The sequence below is a fragment of the Mobula birostris genome, chromosome 7, assembly GCF_030028105.1.
Source record: "Mobula birostris isolate sMobBir1 chromosome 7, sMobBir1.hap1, whole genome shotgun sequence".
Lineage (NCBI taxonomy): Eukaryota > Metazoa > Chordata > Chondrichthyes > Myliobatiformes > Myliobatidae > Mobula > Mobula birostris.
In genome coordinates, this window is record NC_092376.1 from 42163458 (window position 1) to 42189623 (window position 26166).

Here is a 26166-nt window from a genome sequence, read left to right on the forward strand (position 1 = left end):
CAGGCAGGGGGACTTGGAAGCTGAACGTAAAGCTGCTGACCCCAGAGAACATCGAGGAACTAGAGAGGGAGTACACAGGTTGGAGAACCTTGAAAGCCTTCTTTGATTCCCCAGTTCACTGGTGGGAAGCCACCAAGGAGAACATTAAGAGGTTCTTCATCCGCAAGGGTATCCAGAATGCAAGGCAGGAGCAGAGGGAACTGCGTAAACTCCAGACAGAGTTGCAGCAACTTCTCCTTCTGCAGTCGAAGGGGGTGGATGTCAGGGAGGAATTGCGAGAGGTGAAGGGCCGGCAAGCCCAGCACCTCGCTGCTGAATCCTCCAAGATCATCTTCCGATCAAGGGTCCAAACCGTGGAGCAGGACGAGACGTGCTCACGCTTCTTCTTCCAAAAGGTGCACAGGGGGAGCTCTGTGATCCACAACCTTAGGGAAGAAGACGGCTCAGTCGCATCCTCGCAGACCGACATACTGAGGATCTGCAAGTCCTTCTATGCCGGTCTGTACGACGAAAAGGCCACAGAATCCACAGCCTCCTGCAACTTCCTGTCATCTATCACGCAGGTCTTAGACAACGGCAAGCGGGAGAGTCTGGATCAGCCACTGACCCTGGACGAGCTGACAGGCTCCATCCGTTCCTTTGGGTTGGGTAAGAGTCCCGGAAGCGACGGCTTACCGGCTGAGTTGTACTCGGCTCTGTGGAACTGGATGGGCCCAGACCTGCTGGAAGTGTACAACGCTATGCTTCTGGCCAGCAGTATGTCTGAGTCCATGAGGAAGGGCATCATCACCCTCATCTACAAGCAGAAGGGGGAAAGGGAGGGCATTAGGAATTGGAGACCCATCTCTCTCCTGAATGTGGACTACAAGATCCTGTCCAAGGCTATCGCCAACAGGGTCAAGTCTGCTCTGGGACAGGTGATCCACCCGGACCAAACCTGTGCTGTACCAGGCAGGAAGATCTCAGACAGCCTCGCGCTGCTGAGGGACACCATCGCCTACGTGCAGGACAGGGGGGTGGACGCCTGCCTGGTCAGCTTGGACCAGGAGAAAGCCTTCAACAGGATATCGCACACGTACATGGCGGACGTGCTCTCCAAAATGGGATTTGGGGAGGGAATCCGGAATTGGATTAGACTGCTCTACACAGACATCCGTAGTGCAGTCCAGGTCAACGGGTGGGAAACAGACAGCTTCCCCATCAGGTCTGGAGTCAGGCAGGGCTGTCCCCTCTCCCCTGTCTTGTTTGTCTGCTGCATAGAACCCTTTGCAGAAGCCATCAGGAGGGATGAGGGCATAGGAGGGGTGACGCTGCCAGGCAGTGGAGGGACCCAAGTGAAAACCTCCCTGTACATGGACGACGTCATCGTCGTCTTCTGCTCTGATCCGAGGTCAGTTCGCAGGTTGATTGGCACCTGCGAACAGTTCGAGCTAGCGTTGGGGGCCAGGGTCAACCGCACGAAGAGCGAAGCCATGCTCTTCGGCAACTGGCCCGACCGATCCAGCGTCCCCTTCACCATCAGGTCTGACCACGTGAAGGTGTTGGGGATCTGGTTCGGAGGGGCTGAGGCGTGCAACAAGAACTGGCAGGAGGGGACTGCCAAGGTGAAACAGAAACTGGGACTGTGGGGAGGGCACTCCCTGTCGATAACGGGCAAGAACCTGGTCATCAGGTGTGAGGTGCTCTCAGGGCTGCTGTACTTGGCGCAGGTCTGGCCCGTCGCCCGCTCCTACAGCTCGGAAATCACCCGGGCTGTCTTCAGATTCGTCTGGGGGATCCAAGATGGAGCGGGTGAGACGGACCGTCATGCACAAGTCCCTGGACAACGGGGGCAAGAATGTCCCCAATGTCGCCCTCACCCTGATGGCCAGCTTCGTATGTGGTTGCATCAGGTTGTGTGTAGAGCCCAGGTATGTGGGCACCAAGTACCACTATGTGCCCAGGTTCTACTTGTCGCTCTGGCTACGAAGGATGGGTTTGGCCCCACTCCCGCGCAACGCCCCAGTCAGCTGGTCATTGCCGGCATACCTGTCCTACGTAGCAAAGTTCTTCCAGGAGAACGCCTTTGACCACAGGGCCATCAGGCAGTGGTCGGCACGTAGTGTCCTGCAGGCACTGCAGGAGAAGGACGTGATGGACACAGTGGGGTGGTTCCCTGAGCAGACTGCCCAGTTCATCTGGCAAAATGCCTCATCGCCAGATCTCACCAACAGGCACCAAGACCTCGCCTGGCTGGCGGTGAGAGGGGCCCTCCCAGTCAGAGCCCTCCTGTACGCCCGGAATGTCATCTCCGCACCCCACTGCCCACGGGAGGACTGCAGTGAGGAGGAGTCTGTGACCCACCTCTTTGCACACTGCCAGTTCGCAAAGAGGGTGTGGAGGAGGATGGACGGGCTAGTGTCACGTTTTATCCCCAGCAGCTGCATAGCAGAGGACTCTCTGATCTACGGGCTGTTCCCGGGGACGCACACGGAGACCAACATCCGGTGCTGCTGGCAGATCATCAACTCGGTGAAAGACGCTCTTTGGTCAGCCCGAAACTTGATGATCTGCCAGCACATGGAGATGTCCGTGGGAGAATGCTGCCGACTGGCACATTCTTGGCTGCAGGAGTACGTGCTGAGGGACGCACTGAAACTCGGTGCAGCCACCGCAAGGGGCCGGTGGAGAAGGACCACAGTATAGGTTTCTCCACCAGTGGGAGTGGGAGGGGTCGGTGGGTGGGGAGTATACCCCTCAACAATGATATGCTAAGCTGAACTACTGGAGTGCCACATGGGTAGCTATAAATACGGATATGTACTGAGTATAATGGAAACGTATGTAAAGGATGAAAAGTTATTGAATGGTTTATTGTATATATTTATTTTTGAATAAAGTATATTTTGAAATAATAAAAAAAAAACCAGAAGCCATGGTTGACCGCAGAGGTGCATGTGCTGCTGAGGACCCGTAACTCCACCTTCAGAGCAGGCGACAAGGCAGCCCTAACAACAGTGAGGGCCAAACTGTCCTGGGCCATCAGAGAGGTAAAACGTGCACATGCCCAGCAAATCCACAGCCACTTCCAGGACAGTGGCGACACGCGGTGCATGTGGAAGGGCATTCAGGACATCACCAACTAGAGGACAACATCACCTGTCTGTGCTGGTGATGCCTCCCTCCCAGATGCGTTGAACAACTTCTATGCTCGTTTCGAGGCGGAAAATGACGTGGTGGCGAGGAAGACCACTCCTCCTCCCAATGATCAGGTGCTGTGTCTTACCATGGGCGATGTGAGGAAAACTCTATGCAGGGTCAACCCACGGAAGGCTGCTGGACCAGACAATATTCCTGGCAGAGTGCTCAGAGGATGTGCAGACCAGCTGGCAGATGTTCTCACTGACATCTTCAACATCTCCCTGAGCAGTGCCGTCGTTCCAACATGCTTCAAGGCCGCCACCATCGTCCCCGTGCCGAAGAAGTCTTCAGTGTCCTGTCTCAACGACTACCGTCCTGTTGCTCTCATGTCCATCATCATGAAATGTTTTGAGAGGCTTGTCATGAGGCACATCAAGACCCTGCTGCCCCCCTCATTGGACCCCCTGCAGTTCGCGTATTGTCCCAACCGCTCAACAGACGACACCGTGACCACCACCCTCCACCTGGCCCTAACCCACCTGGACAAAAAAGACATGTATGTTTGAATGCTGTTCATAGACTTCAGTTCAGCATTCAACACAATCATTCCTCAGCACCTGATTGGAAAGCTGAAACTGCTGGGCCTGAACACCTCCTTCTGCAACTGGATCCTAGACTTCCTGACTGGGAGACCTCAATCAGTCCGGATCAGGAGCAGTATCTCCAACACCATCACACTGAGCACGGGGGCCCCCCAGGGCTGTGTGCTCAGTCCACTGCCGTTCACTCTGCTGACCCACGACTGTGCAGCAATACACAGCTTGAATCACTTCATCAAGTTTGCTGATGACACGATCGTGGTGGGTTTCATCAGCAAGAACGACGAGTCAGCATACAGAGAGGAAATGTGGCGGCTAACAGACTGGTGCAGAGCCAACAACCTGTCTCTGAATGTGAACAAAACAAAAGAGATGGTTGTTGACTTCAGGAGAGCATGGAGCGACCACTCTCCGCTGAACATTGAACTTCTCCATTAAGAGCACCAAATTTCTTGGTGTTCACCTGGCGGAGAATCTCACCTGGTCCCTCAACACCAGCTCCATAGCCAAGAAAGCCCAGCGGTGTCTCTACTTTCTGCGAAGGCTGAGAAAAATCCATCTCCCACCCCCCATCTTCACCACATTCTACAGAGGATGTATCGAGAGCATCCTGAACAGCTGTATCACTGCCTGGTTCGGGAATTGCACCGTCTCTGATTGCAAGACCCTGCAGCAGATAGTGAGGTCAGCTGAGAAGATCATTGGGGTCTCTCTTTCTGCTATTATAGACATTTACACCACACGCTACACCCGCAAAGCTAGCAGTATTGTGAAGGACCCCAGGCACCCCTCACACAAACTCTTCTCCCTCCTGCCATCTGGCAAAAGGTACCGAAGCATTCGGGCTCTCACAATCAGACTGTGCAACAGTTTCTTCCCCCAAGCCATCAGACTCCTCAATACTCAGAGTCTAGACTGACATCTACATCATTTATTATTATATTGTAATTTGTCCTCTACTGTGCCTATTGTCTTATTTATTAATTATTGTACTGCCCTGCACTGTTTTGTACACTTAATGTAGACCTGTGCAGGTCTGTAGTCTGGTGCAGTTTTTATGTTGTTTTACGTAGTCTAGTGTAGCCTTGTGCTGTCTCACATAGTCTAGTGTAGTTTTGTGTTGTTTCATGTAGCACCAGGATCCTGGAGGAACGTTGTTTCGTTTTTCCTGTGTACTGTATCAGAAGTTTATGGTCGAAATGACAATAAACTTGACTTGATTCTCTCTTCATGCTGCTGCCATTAGGAAGAAGGTATAGGAGCCTCAAGACTTGCACCACCAGCTTCAGGAACAGTTACTACCCCTCAATTATCAGGCTCTTGAATCAAATCAATAACTCAACTTCACTTACCCCATCACTGAAACGTTCCCGCACCAACAGATTCGCTTTCAAGGACTCTTCATCTCTTGTTTTCAATATTTATTATTATTATTTCTTTTTGTATTTACACAGTTTGTGGACTTCACACTGGGTGTACACCCTAGTTGAGTGGTCTTTCATTGATTCCGTTATGGTTATTATTCCATAGAATTATTGAATATATCCAGAAAAAAATTAATCTCAGGGTTGTATATTGTACTTTGGTAATAAATTTACTTTGAATTTTGAATCCTTTTTACTCTTCCTGGATTGGAAAGAAAAATTAAAAATGATGTTTCACTTAATAATTGATTACAATATTCATAATTTCTGGATGCCTGAAATATGAACATATTCTTGTGCAACTTTGTGAAGACGTATTTTAAGTAACAAGCTTTTGGCACTACATTGTGATAGATTTCAACTAGTTTTGTCCTCTCGTTTCAGTTTGGGAACACCTGCTACTGTAATTCAGTCCTCCAGGCACTTTATTTTTGTCGACCATTTCGAGAGAAAGTTCTAGCCTACAAGAATCAGCCAAGGAGAAAGGAAAATCTCCTCACGTGCTTGGCAGATCTCTTCCATAACATAGCCACACAAAAGAAGAAAGTTGGTGTAATACCTCCCAAGAAATTCATAACAAGACTACGAAAAGAAAATGGTAATTTTTTTTTAAAAAAAGAGGAAATTGTATCTTTTCAAATTGATTACCATTACCAGGTATACACTCAATATAAATGATCAATAATTTAAAATTAAACATTAAAGCTACTGACAATATAAGTGGGGATGATTGATTGTTGGGCAGGTCATTGAGGAAAATAATTTCTCTATCTTTGGTGTTGCAGTAATTTCTTGATTTTAATATTTGGATGCACAATAATTAATAAATCAGAGGAGTACAGATTGCCTGAATATCCCAGTCTCTGAGTAAAAAAACTAATAAATGGTACTGATTGTTTGTAAATAATGATGTTAATGATGTTTTGGTATCTAGGTCAGGGGGACCATGGAGAATTTATTATACTTTGCAATATGTGGAAAAATAAATCTGTTTGCAGGTATTGATAGGAGTTATATCTCCTAATACATAACCACTAAAGTCCTGAGTTTTTAAGGAAGAGTATTGTTTTCCTTCCTATTTTGTTTTCTTTCCACCACCTGTCCGAAATGTTTTCACCTTATTTTCCTATTCAAACTCGGTCTGAGACACTTTGCATATCCTTTCCTTCTCAAAAATGGCCTGCTTCCATTTCCAAGACAATGTTAGGTTTCACCTCTATTTCCTGTTGAGCACAGCTGAAATATTTATCCACACCTTTGTAATCCTTAGACTTGACTGTTCGTAAGTATTGGCTGATCTACCATCCTTGAGCATCTGTACCTGTTAGCTTACTCAAAACTTCTCTGAGATTTCCACCCAGGCAAAGTCATGTTCACAAATCAAAGTAATCTTTGAATTTTACTGGATCTGATTTTCCTAATGCCATGGTTATTCTAGTGTCGGAAGGAACAAATGCTTAAAATAGTGGATGTAGGCTTTTTTTGGTCCTGGGTGAGTGCTTTGAGTTTTCATTGAGCTGCATTTGGGTAGATGGATAGTATATTGTTATATTCTTGATTTGTGCCTATGGTGGTGCCTGATGGTGGAAAAAGCTTTGGTGTTATAGGAGCTGAGGAACATACTGTACGGTAATGACTCTGACCTGTCTTTCAACTACAGAATAAATGTGACCAATCCAGTAGGGTTTCTGGTTAATTCTGAACCAAGGGTGTTGATTCTGCAATTTGGTGATGGTAGAGCTTTTGATGTCAATGATAGGTGATTAGATTATTTATGTTAGAGGCAGTTATTACCTGGCAATTTCAAGATATAAAATATTTGTTTCTATTAATCAGCCCATGTTTAGGTGTGCTAAGATAAAAAAACAGAAAGTTCTGGAAAAAAACTCAGCATGCCAGACCACATCTGTGGGAAGAGAAACAAGTTAACATTCTGGGTTGAAGACCAGTTCTGACAAAAGGTCTTTTGTCTGAAATGTTAACTCTGTTTCCTTTCCCGCAGATGCAGCGTGGTTCACTGAATATTGTCAGCATCTTTTGTTTTTAATTTTTGTGACTTGACTGTTAAAGATCATAGATGGTAGTATAAATTGAGTAGTTTAAATTAAGTTTTATTGCGTCATGTTAATCTCCCTATTCATACAGTCCAACGTCTTCATCACTCAACTTTTTTATTGTTTCAGAACTTTTTGATAATTACATGCAGCAGGATGCTCATGAGTTCCTGAACTATCTGTTAAACACTATTGCCGATATACTGCAGGAAGAGAAAAAGCAAGAGAAGCAAAACGGACAGCTACATAATGGTTGTATTAATGATGACAATGGCAATGACGTACTGGAACCAACTTGGGTACATGAGATGTTTCAAGGAACGTTGACTAATGAAACCAGGTGTCTTAACTGTGAAACTGTAAGTTTGATGTTCAGTGAACTGAAGTTTTAAAATTGATTAAACTTTATTATTTGCAAGTTGTTGTTTTTGAATGTTGATTTAGTTCAAAGAATGAGGAAGTAACAGGTGGAGTGAATGACTAACTTGTCAGATAATTGTCAAAAGCTTATATTTGCACCCTATTCATTGGCTATAGTAGCATGAATTCCAGTGGATATTACTTGTTCAGTTGTGCCAGTCCCAGCTCCACATCAGAGTATCTAACGTAATCCCATGTCCCTGCACTTTTCACATTTTCTTTTTCTTGAATTCCCTTTTTGATGTATGTTTGAATAATGGTTTATTTTGTTTTGCTTTAAACACAGAACTCAATTTCCATTCATTTAACCAACCACTGAACACTGGGAAATTTCTATTATGTATTGTATTTCAATAATTTCAGACTATTGCATTATTGCTTACTGCTATTAGTAATTAAATTGTCCCTACTTCACAGGTAAGTAGCAAAGATGAAGACTTTTTAGACCTATCTGTTGATGTGGAGCAGAACACTTCAATTACGCATTGCTTGAGGTATGCTAAGTAAAATGTTTAAATAGCTTTGTAGTTTTTTTTAAAGAATGCAGCATATAATTGTTACAAATATTGCATGTTAAATAGTTAGACCAGAGCTTTATAAACAGCTTCTAAAAATTATAGTTAATCTTCACCTTTTTTTAAAAAAAATTATATTCTTAAATATTTCAGATTATTACAGAGATTTGTGTTTTTTTGCACAGGGGGTTTAGTAATACAGAGACATTGTGTAGTGAATATAAATACTACTGTGAGGTGTGCTGCAGTAAACAAGAAGCTCAGAAAAGGTAAGATTGCAATGAGCCATAAATGTGCTGTAAATAATGTTATTATTTATTAACATATTATGCAGTGAGTCAATTTCAATTCTCAGAGGAAGAAGTAGTCATAAACTGTAAACTACAGAGTTTCAAATCTTGCGGTTTTCCAAGGATTCTGTATATTTTTTCAGATTTAATTTAAATCAGTTATTGTTCTAAAGTATTAGAAATCGGGTAAGACCATAAGACATGGGAGCAGAACTAGACGTGTGGGCCATCGTGTCTTCTCCACCAGTCTGTTATGGCTGATTTATTATCTCTCTCAACCACATTCTCTGCCTTGTCCGATATGTAAATAAAGGACAACTTTAACTGAACTTTTGGAATAGTGACTCTAAAATTGAATGCATACAATTACAGAATTTTTATTTAGCCCAGTTTAATCAGTTTTGTAAATTGCTGTCTTTATTTTTAGATAAGGAATTTATATTCATAAGTGCATGCACAAGATGTCTTCCCTCTTTCTGGTTCTGGCAAAGATAATGTTTTTCTTATCCAAACTACGTGATTATATTTGACAGATCTTCAGATAAAAATGTCCAGTTAGGTTTTCCTGCTTTTAAAAAATAATTTCCTCTCAGGTCCTCAAAGGAAACACATTATGTGACACAAAAGTACTCATTTTACTGATTCCCAGTTTTTTTTTTGAGATTCTCGCACCTTGCAAGCAAGGGAGGTCTTAGTTTTACTTGGTTTCTGCAGATTTTTAAAATTGCTTTGTTGTCACCATGTTGGTGATGTGGAACTGAATACATTGCAAACTGTAATACAAAAAAAAAGCTGGTGTATTAAATATTCATTGGTAGCTGTACAATTTACAGCAAATAGTTTTTTGGAAACCACCTTCTAGGAAACTGACTTGTTTTTCATTTAATTTCATTTAACTGTATTTTCTTTTGATGTAAGTATTCTATCTATTCAAAAATATTTTTGAAGGATTTAATTTCCATATCGATCTTTATTCAAGACTCATCTGAAGTAATCTTTGTCTCAGAACTAATTTTTAAAGTTCATCATCATGATGTGGGTGATCATTGTCTTCAATCTATAATCTGATTCTTTTCTTTATTCATGACTATGATTTTTTTTGGTGTGTGCCAGCGTGCGTGTGAGTCTGTGCGTCTGCGTGTGCGTCCGTAATGATGTCTTTTTCATGGCTTTTACAAGGCGTGGAGTGAGAGAGAGACTGTGTGGTGCGCCACTCCTCACACAGACATTTTCGCAGTATTTTTCCCTTTATTTTACGAGGTCGAGTTGCGATCTCGACACTCAACCCGGCACAGATGGAACGCATACTCGGGAGCGGACCTGACTGGTCTCGAACCCGGGAACCTCCACTTCCGGGTCCGGCGCCAATATCATTGCGCCACCAGCCGGCTGACTATGATTGTTCTAGGTATATTTTTCTACAGAAGTGGTTTGCCCATTTAGCCTTCGGGGTAGTGTCTTTACAAGACAGGTGACTCCAGTCAGTATCAATATTCCTCAGGCTGTCTGCCAGGCGAAGCGCTCCCACCATTGAGTACATCTGCATGGAGAGCTGTCACAAGAAAGTAGCATCCATCATCGAAAATCCCACCATTAAGGCCATGCACTGTACTCACTTCTACCATTGGGTCCGAAGTACAGAAGCCTTGGGTCCGATACCACTGGGTTCAGGAACAGTTATTACCCTTGAATCATTGGGCTTCTGACGTGGTGTGGATAACTTTGTTCAGCTCTACTCTGAATTGATTCTCCGATCTACAAGCTCACTTTCGCAGACTCTTTACAACTCCATGTTCTCAGTATTATTTTTATTTGTAGTTTGTCATCGTTTGCACATTGGCGTTTGTCACTTTTTGTCTGTTTATATAGTTTTTTTTTTGAAAACTTCTATTTTATATCTTTGTAAATGCCTCCAAGAAAATAAATCCTCCATTAGTATTTGATAACATATATGTGCTTTGATAATAAATTTACTCTGAACTTTGAAGATGGGAAGAAGTATAATCAGGATAGCTGTAGGAGTCTGTGGGCTGGGCTATGGCTTCAGATAGAGGCAGAGAGGTCCAGAAGGGGAAGAAAACAGAGATAGTGTGTAAAAAAAAAAAAAGAGCCAAGTGGAAATTGGCAGTGAATGCACTGAAATTTTCAAATTCTGTATGCCTGCAGAAGCAGCACCAATGTACTGGATAAAATAGTTAATCTGCATTGTCTTGGGTTCAATGTTATCTCATATTAACAAGTTCTTCCTAAAATACGTAACTCTGGTTACCATCTTAAACTAGTGTTTTTTTTCAAATTTAGTGTACTGTGTTTGATTTAAAATTATACTCTGAATCATTGACTTTAATTTGAGAGCTTAGCCACTTCCAGAGAGGGACATTCTTTCAGTTATCTTTACACTGAGGAAATAGTCAGCATAAAAGTAGTGATTTTGATGACAAACACTTTTTTTCTGATCTGATCACTCTACAAATATACTTTGTGAGGTCAATGATTTACCCTTAACATTTGCTGATGCTGAGCAAATTTTAGGAATTTGTAGTTTTGTGCCTCTGATTCTCCACCACCTTGTAAGAAATATAATTGAATGTAAATGAGTTTGAAAATTTTAGAGTGGAGGATCAAGGATAATTTCCTCTGTAGTGTTTTCTTAAAGTTGAGATTCTGCTAAGTTGGGTCGCTCCATCAATACAAATAGAATGCAAGTGTACCCTTAAGGTTCAAAGTAAATTTATTATTAAAATACATATATGTCACCATATGCTACCTAGAGAAGCATTTTCTTGCAGGCATTCACAGTAGAAAAACAACAGAATCAATGAAAAACTGCACACATACAAGACTGACAAACAATCAATATGCAAAAGAATGAAAACTGCAAGTACAAAAACACAAATAACAAATAAATAAACAAATTATGTTGAGAAGGAGGTGTATAGTCCTGGAAAGTGAGCCCACAGGTTGTGGAATCAGTTCAGTGTTAGGTGAGTGAAGTCATCCAGGCTGGTTCAGGAGCCTGATGGCTGAAGGGTAATAACTGTTCCTGAACCTGGTGGTGTTCCTGTACCTCAATGGTAGCAATGAGAAGTGTGTTTGGCCTGGATGGTGGGGGTCGATGATAAATGCCGCTTTCTTGTGGCAGCACTCCTTGTAGATGTGCTTAACTAAGGAGGGCTTTTCCTGTGATGGACTGGGGTGTATCCACTACTATAAACTACACACAATAATCATTTCACTTGTGTGCATAGTTAAGTTAATGTTGAGTCTTGCGAAACCATGGATCTGCACCTGGAAAGTCTTCACTCTCCAGGGCGCAGGCCTGGGCAAGGTTGTATGGAAGACCAGCAGTTGCCCATGCTGCAAGTCTTCCCTCTCCACAACACCAATGTTGTCCAAGGGAAGGGCATTAGGACCCATACGGCTTGGCACCAGTGTCGTCGCAGAGCAATGTGTGATTAAGTGCCTTGCTCAAGGACACAACACGTTCCCTTGGCTGGGGCTCGAACTCACAACCTTCAGGTCACTAGTCCAGTGCCTTAACCACTTGGCCACGTGCCCAATGTTGAGTATACTTTCAATTTAACAACTAATTGCTACTTGCTGAATACATAAAACTTGTTTCCTGGTAAAAGAGGAAATGGAAATTATTCTATTAAAATACTGTGTTAAATAATTTTAGAGAAGGAAATTAAGTTCCTTTTATTGAAGTTGAACTTTAAAAATGATGTTTATCTGTTAGATGTAGAAGGAAGTATCCTTAGCTCCTCCTATGTGAATGAAAGTTGTGCCATACAGATCTGTTCACAACATCAGTATTGGCTATATTTTAAGCAAAGGTTGATAGATTCTTGATTAATAAAGGTGTCAAAAGTTGTGGGGAGAAGTCGGGAGAATATGGTTGAGAGGGATAATAAATCAGCCATGATCGAATGGCAGAGAAGACTCAGTAGGCTGAATGGCCTGATTCTACTCGTGTCTAATGGTCATAGCTTTAGATTGGCAACATGCACCTTGAACCTTGGTACTAGCATATGCTACTTGAATAGAGAGGATGAAAGCGGAGACCCCATAATTGTCAGTGGTTAAGCAATTTAGGTGTATAATATAAACATAGAAAACATTTTGTGCCTAAGCTGATGACTCGAACACAGACATTGAGATTATGTTAAAATGTTAGCTTTTTGTATTGTAGCATTTGTCACTTTTCCTTCTTTGTCATTTTGCAGGATGAAAGTAAAAAAGCTTCCTATGATTTTAGCTCTTCATCTGAAAAGATTTAAATATATGGATCAATTACATCGATACACAAAGTTATCTTACAGAGTAGTCTTTCCTTTGGAACTCCGATTATTCAACACATCAGGGGATGCTACGAATCCAGATAGAATGTATGACCTGGTTGCTGTAGTAGTGCACTGTGGAAGGTAAGAACACAGCAAATCATGTAATGATCTCCTTTCCAGTCCAAGCTTAAATTTAATCTTTCTGTAATTCTGCTCCTGCACATTTCCCCCTTGATCCCTTTCTCACTATACTTGCCCCTCAAGCTTGTATTCTTGGTCCACTTGTAAGCTGACACTTAGGCATTGTCCCTCAAGATATTCCTTGGTCACTTTTCTCAATAGAAATCTTAACTCATTCAGTTTTGTGCAAAAAAATTCCATCTCTAACCTACATTTCACTACTAAGCATAGCTTTAAATATTTGCACAGTTTTTGATTTTTTTTTGAATTAGTGCTGTTGTATTCCTGCTTTATCACAGAATCAAACTTATAATTTCAAGTATTTCATAAGTGACTAATAAGGATAATATAGCTCAGCATTCCATTCCCATCCCATACTTCTCATTCATTTGCAGCTTTAGGCACAATTTGCGGTGTCTTTCCACTATTTGTCATTCTCAGTTGAATTGTCTTCACTTACCTGGTTCTGTTCATATCTTCCACCTCTCAAGGTCATTACTTTTGGTGTTCCCCAATGAATGATCAGTATGTCGTCCTTTTCCTCATTTACTTGGAGACCTTCGCAACCTCATGCAAAAATACTGCTAGTTTTCATATGTACCAGCAAAAGGCATTTGATAAGGTGCCACACATGAGGCTGCTTAACAAGTACAGGAAAGATACTGGCGTGGATAAAGGAATGAATGGTTGACAGGCAGGAGGCAGCGAGTGGGAATAAAGTGGGACCTTTCTGGTTGGCTGCCCGTGACTAATGGTGTTCCTCAGGAGTCAGTATTTGGACCACTACTTTTCACATTGTTTGTCAATGATTTAGATAATGGAATTGATGGCTTTGTGGCAAAGTTAGCGGATGATACAAAGATGAGTGGAGGGGTAGGTAGTAGCGAGGAAGCAATACGATTGCAGCAAGGCTTAGATAAATTGGAAGAATGGGCAAAAAAGTGACAGATGGAATACAGTGTTGGGGTATGTATGATGCATTTTGGTAAAAGGAACAGTAGCGCAGCCTATGATCTAAATGGAGAGAAAGTTCAAACATCAGGGGTGCAAAGGGACTTGGGAGGCCTTGTGCAAGACTCCTAGAAGGTTAATTTACAGGTTGGGGAATAGAATATAAAAGCAAGGAGATAATGCTGAGGCTTTATAAGACACTAGTCAGGCTGCACTGGGAGTATTGTCAACAGTTTTGGGCCCCATAAATGTATTGATATATTGTTATTGGAGAGAGTCCAGTGGAGGTTCACGAGGATGATTCTGAGAATGAAGGGGTTAACATATGAGGAGCATTTGGCAGCTTTGGGCCTATACTCTCTGGAATTTGGAAGAATGTGTGGGAATCTCATTGAAACCTGCTGAATGTTGAAAGGGCTAGTTGGGGTGGATGTGAAGAGGATGTTTCCTTTAGTGGGGACATCCAGAACTGGAGGACACAGCCTCAAAATTGAGGGGTAACCTGTTAGAAGAAAGGTAAGGAGGAATCTTTTTTAGACAGAGAGTAGTGAATCTGTAGAATGCTCTGCCACAGACTGTGGTGGAGTCAAGTCCATGGGTATAGTTAAAGCAGAAGTTGATAGTTTCCTGATTGGTCAGGGAATTAATTGAATTGAATTGACTTTATTACTTACATCCTTCATATATATGAGGAGTAAAAATCTTTATATTACGTTTCTGTCTCAATGTGCAATTATAGTAATTTATAATAAATATTATATATAACAGTATAACATGGAAATATAGTTGCGTCAGCATGAATTAATCAGTCTGATGGCCTGGTGGAAGAAGCTGTCCCAGATCCTGTTGTTCCTGGCTTTAATGCTGCAGTATCATTTCCCAGATGGAAGTAGCTGGAACATCTTGTGGTTTGCAGTGACTGGTCCCCAATGATCCTTCAGGCCCTTTTTCGCACTTGTCTTTGTAAATGTCCCGAATAGTGGGAAGTTCACATCTACAGATGAGCTGGGCTGTCTGCACCACTCTTTGCAGAGTCCTGTGATTGAGGGAAGTACAGTTTCCATATCAGACAGTGATGCAGCCAGTCAGGATGCTCTCAATTGTGCCCCTGTAGAAAGTTCTTAGGATTTGGGGGCCCATACCAAACTTCTTCAACCGTCTGAGGTGAAAGAGATGCTGTTGTGCCTTTTTCACCGCACAGCTGGTACGTACAGACCATGTGAGATCCTCGGTGATGCTTATGCCAAGGAGCCTAAAGCTATTCACCCTCTCAATCCCAGATCCTTTGATGTCAATAGGGGCTAGCCTGTCACCATTCCTCCTGTAGTCCACAACCAGCTCCTTTGTTTTTGCGACATTGAGGGAGAGGTTGTTTTCTTGACACCACTGTGTCAGGTTGATGACTTCCTCTCTGTCGGCTGCCTCATTATTTGTGATTAGGCCAATCAGTGTAGTGTTATTTGCAAATTTAATTAGATTGGAGCTGTGAGTGGTGACACAGTCATGGGTATATAAAGAATAAAGGAGGGGACTTCATACACAGCCCTGAAGGGCAACTGTGTTGAGGGTCAGAGGGGCAGAGGTGAAGGAGCCCACTCTTACCACCTGCCGGTCATCTGACAGGAAGTCCAGGATCCAGCTACACAAGACAGGGTGAAGGCCGAGGTCTCTGAGCTTCTTGTCGAGCCTGGAGGGAATGATGGTGTTTAATGCTGAACTGTAGAAAAAAGAACAGCATTCTCACATAAGCATCCCTCTTCTCCAAATCAAAGAATATGGCGAGAAGGCTGGTCTATGGGTTGAGTGGGATCCAGGACCAGCCATGATGGAATGGTGGAGCAGACTTGATGGGCAGATTGGCCTAATTCTGCTCCAATGTCTTACGGTCTAAAACCAGACAACAATCCATCACAATCTTTCTCAATCCTTTTGTTGTTTAGAGATTGCTATTTTAGTATTCTATCAAGGATGAATAAATATTGCTTCCAGCTGAGTTTTGAAAAGACTGAAGCCATTGCTCTCAAGCTGCTGACTCCATCCCTTCTAATAGCTGCTGGAAAAGCATCAGACTATTCACAATCTTGTTTGTTTAATCCTGAGATGGGTATTAGTCATGTATGTAGGCCAATACTAAGGTTTTCTAATTTCTGTAATGTTCTAATTTACCGCTGTTCTAAATTGCTGATATAGCACTTATTTATGTCTTTCTCTTCTATTATGATGAACTGCATATGATTGTTGTTAAAGTTGAGATCATCTAAGGCTCTGCTGCCAGAAGCCTAACATGAATTAAATCTTGGCTTTGCATTAATCCCATTGTTTTCCAGTTAAACAACACATTTGTTTTCAGATCCCTCAATAGCTTTTCCTCTTCCTATGTAACTTTCACAAACCTATAATCTTCAAAATTCTAAGTAAATTTATTATAGTACATATTTGTCACCATAGACAACACTAAGATTCATTTTCTTGCAGGCATAATCAATAAATCCATAATGGAATAATAATCATAGTAGAATCAATGAAAGAACGCACCGACGTGGGAGTTCAACCAGTGTAAGGAAGACAACAAACTGTGCAAATACAAAAATAAATAAATATTAAATTTAAAGAACATGAGATGAAGAGTCCTTGAAAGTGAGTCCATAGGTTGTGGGAACATTTCAATGATAGGGCAAGTGAAGTTATCCCCCTTTGGTTCAAGAGCAGATGATTGAGAGGCGATAACTGTCCTGAACCTGGTGTTGAGAGTCCTGAGATTTTTGTACCACTTTTCTGATGGCAGCAGTGGCCTGGGTTGTGAGGGTCCCTAATGATGGAACCTTCTCATTACCTCTGGTTTCTCCCAAGAAACTCTCTATTGGTAGTTACTCATATTTCTCATAATGACTTTTACAACTTCATCCAAGTCGTAATTTAGTTTTCACATGGCCATTGGAATGTGAAGCAGAATGTCACCATGGCCTTTCTGTTCTATTCTATTGCTTAGACATTGCTATATACAAAGTCAATGCTGCTCCACTTTTGGCCTCATGATCATGCTTGATTTTAATCTCTGAATCATTGGTGCCAGTGTTTTAAGCTGTTAAAATTGCTCACAACTCTAACTCTCTATTGACCTTCCAGCCACTCCTTAAACCATATTCTAGATATTTAAGTTAATATTTCCTTTAACCTGACAATAAGGCTCTTAGAAAAAGTTTTGAGAAGATTAGAGGCACAAATGCAGACCATTGTTGCCATGCCATTTGTATTTAAGAATACAAAGAAAAAACATTTACTCTTTATTTGCAAAATTCTGCTGTATCTTCCAGTTTGTCTGCAGCATTTTATCTCTAGCAGCAATCTCCCACTTCACCTCTTTTATGCCCCGCCTAAGTGAAGCAAGAATAAAGTAATATTCTGTGACGAGGATGGGAGAGAGAAGACATAATGCAGCTGGATTGAGAGGATTGGAGACGGCAGTGGTAGTAGAAAGGTTGGGGAGAAGGAATATATTGAAATTGGGAGGGGAAATGCAAGGGAGTGATGATCAAGAAACTAATGTACCATAAGTAGTAGTGAATCTGCTCTGAACCAAGATTCAAAAGTTCCTATGACTAACATGTTACAAATACTCGACAGTCTCTGCTTTTATGTGATTGTACATGCACCAACTTTGTTTTATAATGCTGAGATAGGGGAGTGAATATTTTGTTAAATGCAAAGAACATTCACATTTCACTCATTTTAAATTTGCATCTAATATATAAATAAGGACAATAGACTACTATCTATTGATTGTCACCAATTACGGCATGGTAGTGTAACTTTAGTGTAACGCTTTACAGCACTAGAGACCTGGGTTCATTCTTGGCTGTTGTCTGTGAGGAGTGTATATGTTCTCCCCGTTACTGTGGGTTTCCTTGGGAGCTGCGGTTTCCTCCCACATTCCAAAGATATGCGGGTTAGTAGGTTAAATATTCACATGGATGTAATTAGATGGCGCAGGCTCACTGGGTCAGAAGGGTCTGTTACAGTGCAGTATCTCTAAATAATTAAAAATACCACAGTGATCTAGGTGAGCTATAATCTGCTCATCACAGCAGAATCTCACAGGCAAGACACATACTCAGTTGCAAAGGTTTCCTATTTGGTAAATGCTGGAAAGCATAATAGAATCATAGTGCGTGGTTCTAACCTGCACTCGTGACCAGGGCAGACTGTACACAGAATTCATCTTACCTGCTGATTATCATGATCTCCACTTCCAGCTATGACAAATTGTACCTTTAATTGTCTTAGTACATCATCCCAAAGGGACTTATTGTTGTGCAGTTTAAGATGGCTTGTGCTGATCAAATCCAGTGTACAACTCTTAAAGAGCATGGGCACTTGAAGGGAGCAGATGGTGGAAAGTATTCCAAGGTCTTTACAGATTACTAAAGGAATGGTGAAAAACTGGTGAGAGTTATACCAGCCTGGATTTCAGTGTGGCATTTGAGGCCTTGGTTGACAAGTTAGGAAGTAGCTTTTCTATTGGGGACCCAAGAACCTTCAGTCAAATGTTGAAAAAGAAGTGAAGGAGACATCTGTGGAAGTAGATGTAAGGTGTGCTGTAAACCTGGATGCAAAATATGATAACTTCTTAGTAAATATTTCCTCAAATCCAATGTGCTACTCATTGCAATACAGCTCTTAGCACTCCGGTGAATCACCTTGCCACCAATCACCTGCTGATAATCTCTATGGGTCAGGGACAAACACTTTCACATTACTGCTGTTCCACTGATATTCCCAGTTTCCACAAAGTGCCTGCTTTCAAGTTTCGTCCACTTATGGGACAAGTTGATAAAACTTGGGCCAGTGACATCTAATTAGTGGGGCTAAAACGGCTTGACCTGCTTTTAAGTGAGAGTATGTGGGTCAAAATTGGAACAGTTATGACTGCATCAGGGGCCAAGGAAGGATATGAAGTCTTCACAAATAATCTTACTCAATGCTTCTGGTGTACTGCACCCACTGATCTAACAGCCATCTTTTTTAGCCATTATACCTTTTAACATTTGTGAGGCCCTCCACATGTTGCACTGTTGCCACTACTAGAGACCTTACACACACTCAGCTATTCAACTTTAATAGGTAGTTCATCCAGATCTGTTGTTAATGAATGTTTTTCATATTTGCTGACTAGTGAGATACACTTCTGTGGCTTAGAATAGGCTTTATCACATTCAAAAAAACTTGGTGTATACCTGTCGTAACTGGAATGTAACCGTGCTAGTCAAGAGACAGGTCGTTGAAGACAATGATATACTTGTACCTATTCCTTTAATTCTGCTTTGTCTTCATCACTTGGCTTCTTGTGGCAGCACAGTAGTGTAGTGGTTAACATAACGTTTTACAGTACCGGTGACCTGGGTTCAATTCCTGCTGCTGCCTGTAAGGGGTTTGTATGTTTGCCCCTTGATCACATGGGTTTCCTCCTGATGCTCTGGTTTCCTCCCACAGTCCAAAGACGTACTGGTTAGTACATAGTAGTTAGTTTAACTACCAGTTAGTAGCTTCATTGGTCATCGTAAATTATCCCATGATTAGGCTAGAGTAAACATAAGAACATAAGAAATAGGAGCAGGAGTAGGCCATCCGGCCCATCGAACCTGCCCCGCCACTCAGTAAGATCATGGTTGATCTGTCCGTAAACTCAGCTCCAACTACCTGCCTTTTCCCCATAACCTTTAATTTCCCTACTATGTAAAAATCTATCTTAACTGTATCTTAAATATATTTAGTGAAGAAGCCTCATCTGCTTCCCTGGACAGAGAATTCCACAGATTCACCACTCTCTGGGAAAAATAGTTTCTCCTCATCTCCGTCCTAAATCTTCTCCCCTGAATCTTGAGGCAATGCCCCCTAGTTCTAATCTCACTTATCAATGGAAACAACTTTCCTACTTCTATCTTATCTACCCCTTTCAAAATTTTGTATGTTTCTATAAGATCCCCTCTCATTCTTCTGAATTCCAGAGAGTATAGTCCCAGGCCACTCAATCTCTCCTCATAGGTTAACTCCTTCATCCCTAGAATTAACCTGGTGAACCTCCTCTGCACTGCCTCCAAAGTCAGTATATCCTTCCTCAAGTATGGAGACCAGAACTGCATACAGTACCCCAGGTGCGGCCTCACCAGTACCCTGTATAGTTGCAGCATGACCTCCCTGCTCTTGAATTCAGTCCTTCTAGCAATGAAGGCCAACATTGCGTTTGCCTTCTTAATAACCTGTTGTACCTGCAGGCCAACTTTATGTGATTCATGCACAAGCAGTCCCAAGTCCAGCTGCACAACAGCATGCTGCAATCTTTCACCATTTAAATAATAATCTGCTGTTCTGTTATTCTTTCCAAAGTGGATGATCTCGCATTTACCAGCATTGTATTCCATCTGCCAGACCTTGGCCCACTCACTTAACCTATCTATATCCCTCTGCAGACTCTCCACATCCTCTGTACAATTTGCTTTTCCACTTAGTTTAGTGTCTTCAGCAAATTTTGCTACGCTACACTCTGTCCCCTCTTCCAAATCATCAATGTAAATAGTAAACAGCTGCGGGCCCAGCACCAACCCCTGCAGCACCCCACTCACCGCTAACTGCCAACCTGAGAAACACCCATTTATACCAACACTCTGCCTTCTATTGGTTAACCAATCCACTTCCTCCAACTCCATGCATCCATATCTTATTTATAAGTCTCTTGTGCAGCACCTTATCGAACGCCTTCAGAAAATCCAAGTATATGCCATCCACCTGTTCCCCTCTATCCACTGCACTCATTATGTCCTCAAAGAACTCCAGTAAGCTTGTCAAACAGGACCTGCCCTTTCTGAATCCATGCTGCGTCTGTCTAATGGAACCACTCCTTTCTAAATGTTTCACTATTTCTTCCTTAATGACAGCTTCAAGCATTTTCCCGACTACAGATGTTAAGCTAACTGGCCTATAGTTGCTAACTGGCCTATAGTTGCCCGTCGTTTGCCTGCATCCTTTTTTAAAAAAGTGGTGTGACATTTGCTGTCTTCCAATCCGCTGGGACCTGTCAGAGTCTAGATAATTTTGGTAAATGATTACCACTGCTTAAAATCTGGGGGGGTTGCTGGGCAGCATGCCTTAAAGGGCCGGAAGGGCCTATTCCATGCTGTATCTCAATAAATAAATAAAATTAATTTGTAAACAGTAATGGTATAGGAGATGTCTCTCATTCCATTCACCCCTTCACACCGCCGTGCTTACTCTCAGCATAACGCTTTTTCTGTTTTCAGGCATCTAGTGAGTACAGTCTGGTTATTAAGTAATGGAGACGAAGTCATACTGTGATTTAATATGTAGCTCATAAGTTCCAGCTCAAATATTGTTATTTTCTGCACATGAAGTTGGGTTAGAGGTAGGAAAACCATACAGTGAATCACTGGCAATAAGTGCTGTGAAAAACGTAGCTGAGGGGATGAGATACAAGGAACTCTACTGTTAGAGAACTTGGATGAGGACTTCATTTGGACAGCTGGAAAGTGGATATAACAATTTTGCACACTTTAAAAACTGGTCATCAGAAAACTGGTTTGCTTTGTTGAATATGACTCACTACCCAACACCTATTTATTCCAATCCTACGTGAATTTTATTTGTCTGGTCCTCTCACATTCCCAGTTCCACCCCACCACCTCCAGATTATATTTGACTCCTACACACTAAGGGCAGTTAACAGTGCCTAATTAACCTACCAAACCATGCATCTCTTTGGGATGTGGGACGAAATCAGAGCACCTAATCTCAGGAATAACATGCAGAGCTGTACTAGCTTTGCTGCACAAAAACATGGTAGCGTAGTCCCTCAGTTATTGGGCTAATAGTCAAAAGTAAGGGCTATTGATCTGATCGTGATCTCTAGACTCAAGGTCAAATGCCATTGTATCCAGGGAATTAAACTACAAATAATGGAGGGGAAAAAAACTGCAATCAAAAGGATGACTCTGAAACTGCTTAAAATCTATTGGGTTCATGAATGGCGTTCAGGAAGCCAAATCTTCTACTACTAACTCCCAACTAATCTAGGCAAGTTGTTTCAAATAAAATCAAATTCAAATTTAATTGTTATTCAACCATACGCGAGTACAACAGAATGAAACAGCGTTCCTCTGGGGCCAAAGTGCAAAACATACACATTAGCGAACCAAATGCATAGTCATGGGAAAAAATATATATATAGCTCAGGTCTCAGAATATGATAAAGTAATGTGGTTGACTCTTTTCTGTCCTCTGAATTGACTTAATAGAGTCAGCTATAATTAGGGATTGTGTTGGGGGGGGGGGGTGGCAGGTAGAAAATCAGTGGCAGCACCAGAGATTTTTTCTTGCTGGTGCTACGGAGGGGCAAAGTGATTTAGTGATGGTGCTGAGGGATGCACTGTATGGTAATATGTATTTGCAAGGCCAGACGCGAGGTGTTAAAAAGTCAGTTTCAAGCATTATGTGCCTACTATAAATGCCTCTGTTGATTCACAAGCAACAGCAATTGATAGATCTAATATAGAAGTGAACTGTTACAGTGTCAACGGCATTGAAGACAACCTGGGCTACATGGAGCATAAACAAAAAGAACAAACAGAGCATCCGAGCAACAGTGGACAATGTGAATCACGCACCAATCCCGCAATCGGTGTCAAATGCGTGCTTTTCAACTGAAAAACACAAAACGAACCCACTGCTGTTCGCATTACATAGACAGCAATGCCAAAGGATACACCGTTATTAAAGTCAAATAAGGCAAACAACAGATGCGAGGCTTTACCAGGAGTTGGACAAATCGTACTCTGACCATGCAATACCTCAATTAATTCGCCTACTGAATTTAAAACAAAAATCAACAGAATCACCGCTTGGAAGTCTAAGCAAAACCAGTAGGCTTAATAGCAGTAAATGTAATATTTTAGGATTTGCAGGAAACATAAGGACTATGGGGTATCCACCACAAAATAATAATAACAATAATCAGCATTAGTCTTGGCCCAAATTTTTAAAAAATCAACTGCACTCACCATTAATGTTTTCAGAGAAGCACAATCCATTTGTTGTTGTGATTGGTGGCGAAAGAATCAATGATTTTCTGGAAGTCAAGTGCCTTGGTCCTCAGGCTGTTTATGGCCAACAGAGCCAAGTTGCTGTTCCGAGCATCGCCGCTGCTATTCCTTAAGTAGTTTTTGACTTGTCTGAGGCAAGAGAAACTCCGTTCGCATGAGGACCGATACTGACCTATACAGGTGTTCTTATCAATAACACACTGGGCGAATGTCTGTTCAATGCTCTTAAGAAGCGACTCTATGTCCAACCCTTCGGCTGGAGTGAAGTGCAAGAATTCTTCAAGCACTGTTTCGTTATTCAAAGACGGCACCACCACTGATATTTGCTCCTTTTTACTCAAGTCTTTACTTTCATCCACCGTGATGGCAAAATATCCAGCCTCCTTGATTTCTGCACTTATTTGACATCTGACCATATCTGCCATAATACCCATAATTTCATTTTGGATATCGTGGTGGGTGTTTTTTGCATTTCCAGGATTGTCCCCTTTTTTTTTTTAGCTACAGTCTTATCAAACTTCCCAATTACACTGAGCAACTCAACAAAGTTTCCCCTATTGCCAGATCCATCATTCTCCTGGAGTTCTTGCTGGGCAATGCCTTGGCACGCAGTATAGCGAAGAGACTCAACCACTGCTCTCATGTACTCACAATTTTCTTGGACTATCTTTGCATGCCCTTTATCAAGCATATTTCCCAATCTTGAACCATCTTGTTTTCTCAATCTGAATTCGGCCCATGCCTCCGTCGCAAACTTATGAGCTGCACTTACATAGACAACAGGAATTCTGCAGATGCTGGAAATTCAAGCAACACACATAAAAGTTGCTGGTGAACGCAGCAGGCCAGGCAGCATCTCTAGGAAGAGGTGCAGTCGACGTTTCAGGCCGAGACCTTTCGTCAGGACTAACTGAAGGAAGAGTGAGTAAGGGATTTGAAAGCTTTCCGCCAGTTGCGATAACTGGTGACAGTGAAGATAGACTCAGAATGGAACCCACGTCCTCCACACAGGAAATGCCTGCAGGCGAAGCAGAATGTAGCATCTTTTGTGATTGAATATTCCAGCAAGGAGTACAGGTCAAACCAGCCACGAATAAAACTCCTTTGCTGATTGCCAAACTGCTGCAAAGGGTACTTTTTCAATGCTGGCCAGCAGTTTCCCTCCTCAGGCTGCTAGCTAACATTGCTAACAGTATTCCCACTCGCACTAGGAGCAGCTTCATCCACGTTCTCTTCCGAATCCGGCTCCATTTCTTGTTCCTCTACTTCGCCTTCACACTCCGGTGAACTGCTGTCGTCCTCATCCCCACTTACTTCTTTCTGTATGTCACTTTCAGTTAAGACAGGCTCAGGCTGAGACACCACTGATTCCTCTGGATGAGGTCGTTTTCTGTCTAAAAATCGATCCATTTTCCACGCCGGCCAAAATAATGCACGTGTGAGGTCGACGCTGGCTTGTAAAAGTACAATGTGCCAGTGTGGCATCCGTTAGTCTCGCGAGACCACAGATCTGCGCCTGGATGTATACTATCAATCTCTCGTGTGAGTGAGAGACATCACCACCTTAAGTGATCTTAGATCAGCTTAATTGATCTGAGGACAGCAACGGCAAGACATTGACAACGAACGAATAAGCAGCAGTGTAGGGTGGATCTGACAGAGTTTATAACTTTATTGCTGCGTGGGTGCTATGGTAATTGGGGGCGCTGTTTCACTAGATCAACTGGAGAAACAAACTGTATTCAAAACTATACAGAGAAAGCAAAGCAGCTGCAGTTAATTTCTTGGTGGTGCTATGGTGGGGCTATTGCAATTTCTGCTATAGCCCCAGCTAGCACCACATTAGCACAACCCTTGGAGAAAATCTTACCTTAGAGATATCTGCATTTCTTGAATCAATAAAATCAATCTGTAGTTTCTGAATCACATAGGTTGGCTATAAGTGTTGTGGCATTCTTGCTCTCCAGTATATTGCTATTTAGGCATTGTCTTTGTAGAGAATGTATTTACTTCATTCTTTCAGGGTATTAGTATTCATGGTCTTACCAGTGCCCTTGACTGTTTGTTAGTCAGCCAAGGCAAAAGGTGCTTGCTGCTTCATGGTCGGTTTTCAAGGCCTCTGTACCCTTCTCCATTATAAGTCACTGACCAATTCACAATCACACGAGAATGCATTGTGTCAGTCAAGAGGAAAGCCAAAGCACAGGAAAAACTGGCACCTAAAGGAATACATGAGGGTGATTAGTTGATGTTGAATGCTTAAATTTGCTTTTGAATTTTGGTTTAAATGGCTTCAGTAATTTATCTTAACTTTAACACTGTTTTTGTTAATGATCTCTATCCTTTAATCCAATCTCTGTTTACCACCATTAATTGTTTTTATTCCTCAGGGGTTGTGGAGGATACTAATAAAACCAAAATTTTATGCTCCTCCCTAATTGCCCTCAAAGGTGGTGCTGAGCCTTATTACTGAACCCCTGTAGTAATTGTTCCAGGATTTTGATTTAGTGAAGATGAAGGAATAGTACTACAGGGTATATTCAAAATCAGGATGTGCGTGACTTGGGGAATTACAGATAATATATGCCTGCTGTTGACATTTACTACATGGAAGGGTTGATTTTGAGGAAAGTTGTCAGTAATGGTCTGTTAAATTTTGTAAATACCATACTGAATTCACAGGTAGTCTGGAATGGTGTTTATCTCCTTGAATGCGGATATAGCTGCATTCATGCATGCCGTGGAGAGTATTCAATCATGCTTCCGCCTTGTGCCTTGTAGATGGTGAAATTATAATCTGAGTTGTTTTTGCTGCAGAATACTAAATCTGTATAGTAATACTCATGTGATTGATCCAGTTGAATTTCTGGTCAGTGGTGATATTGATAATGGAGTCAACAATGGTAATACCATTGAATGTCATGAGTAGGTAGTTTGACTCTGGCATTGAAGAAGGCAGTGTGGTAGAAAATATTAACTATCACAGTTTTCAGCCGTGCCACCGTGATAAATCTCTCTACATACAAGCAAGCACTAACATTAAACTGAAGAACTGTGAATGGAATTGAACAATTTGTAATCACCAATGAATATTCCAACATCTAACCTGCTCTTAGAGTGCAGACAACCGATGAAGCATCTGAAGGTGGCTGTGCTTAGAATGCTGCAATGAAGAAATTCTACAAGTGCATCTTTCTTTGCAGTGGTTATGACCTGTGGA

At 42.1% G+C, this 26166-nt stretch overlaps 1 protein-coding gene across 2 annotated transcripts in view; it reads left to right on the forward strand.

Moving 5' to 3' along the window:
• The window catches only part of usp12a (ubiquitin specific peptidase 12a), a 73303-nt gene that overhangs the window by 39928 nt on the left and 7209 nt on the right, over positions 1-26166 (forward strand). For both annotated transcript variants that reach the window (XM_072262987.1, XM_072262988.1), the window contains 5 exons: positions 5528-5741; positions 7327-7556; positions 8035-8111; positions 8318-8401; positions 12649-12846. In XM_072262987.1, the coding sequence (XP_072119088.1) occupies positions 5528-5741; positions 7327-7556; positions 8035-8111; positions 8318-8401; positions 12649-12846 (803 nt within the window). The remainder of the gene's footprint in view (positions 1-5527; positions 5742-7326; positions 7557-8034; positions 8112-8317; positions 8402-12648; positions 12847-26166) is intronic.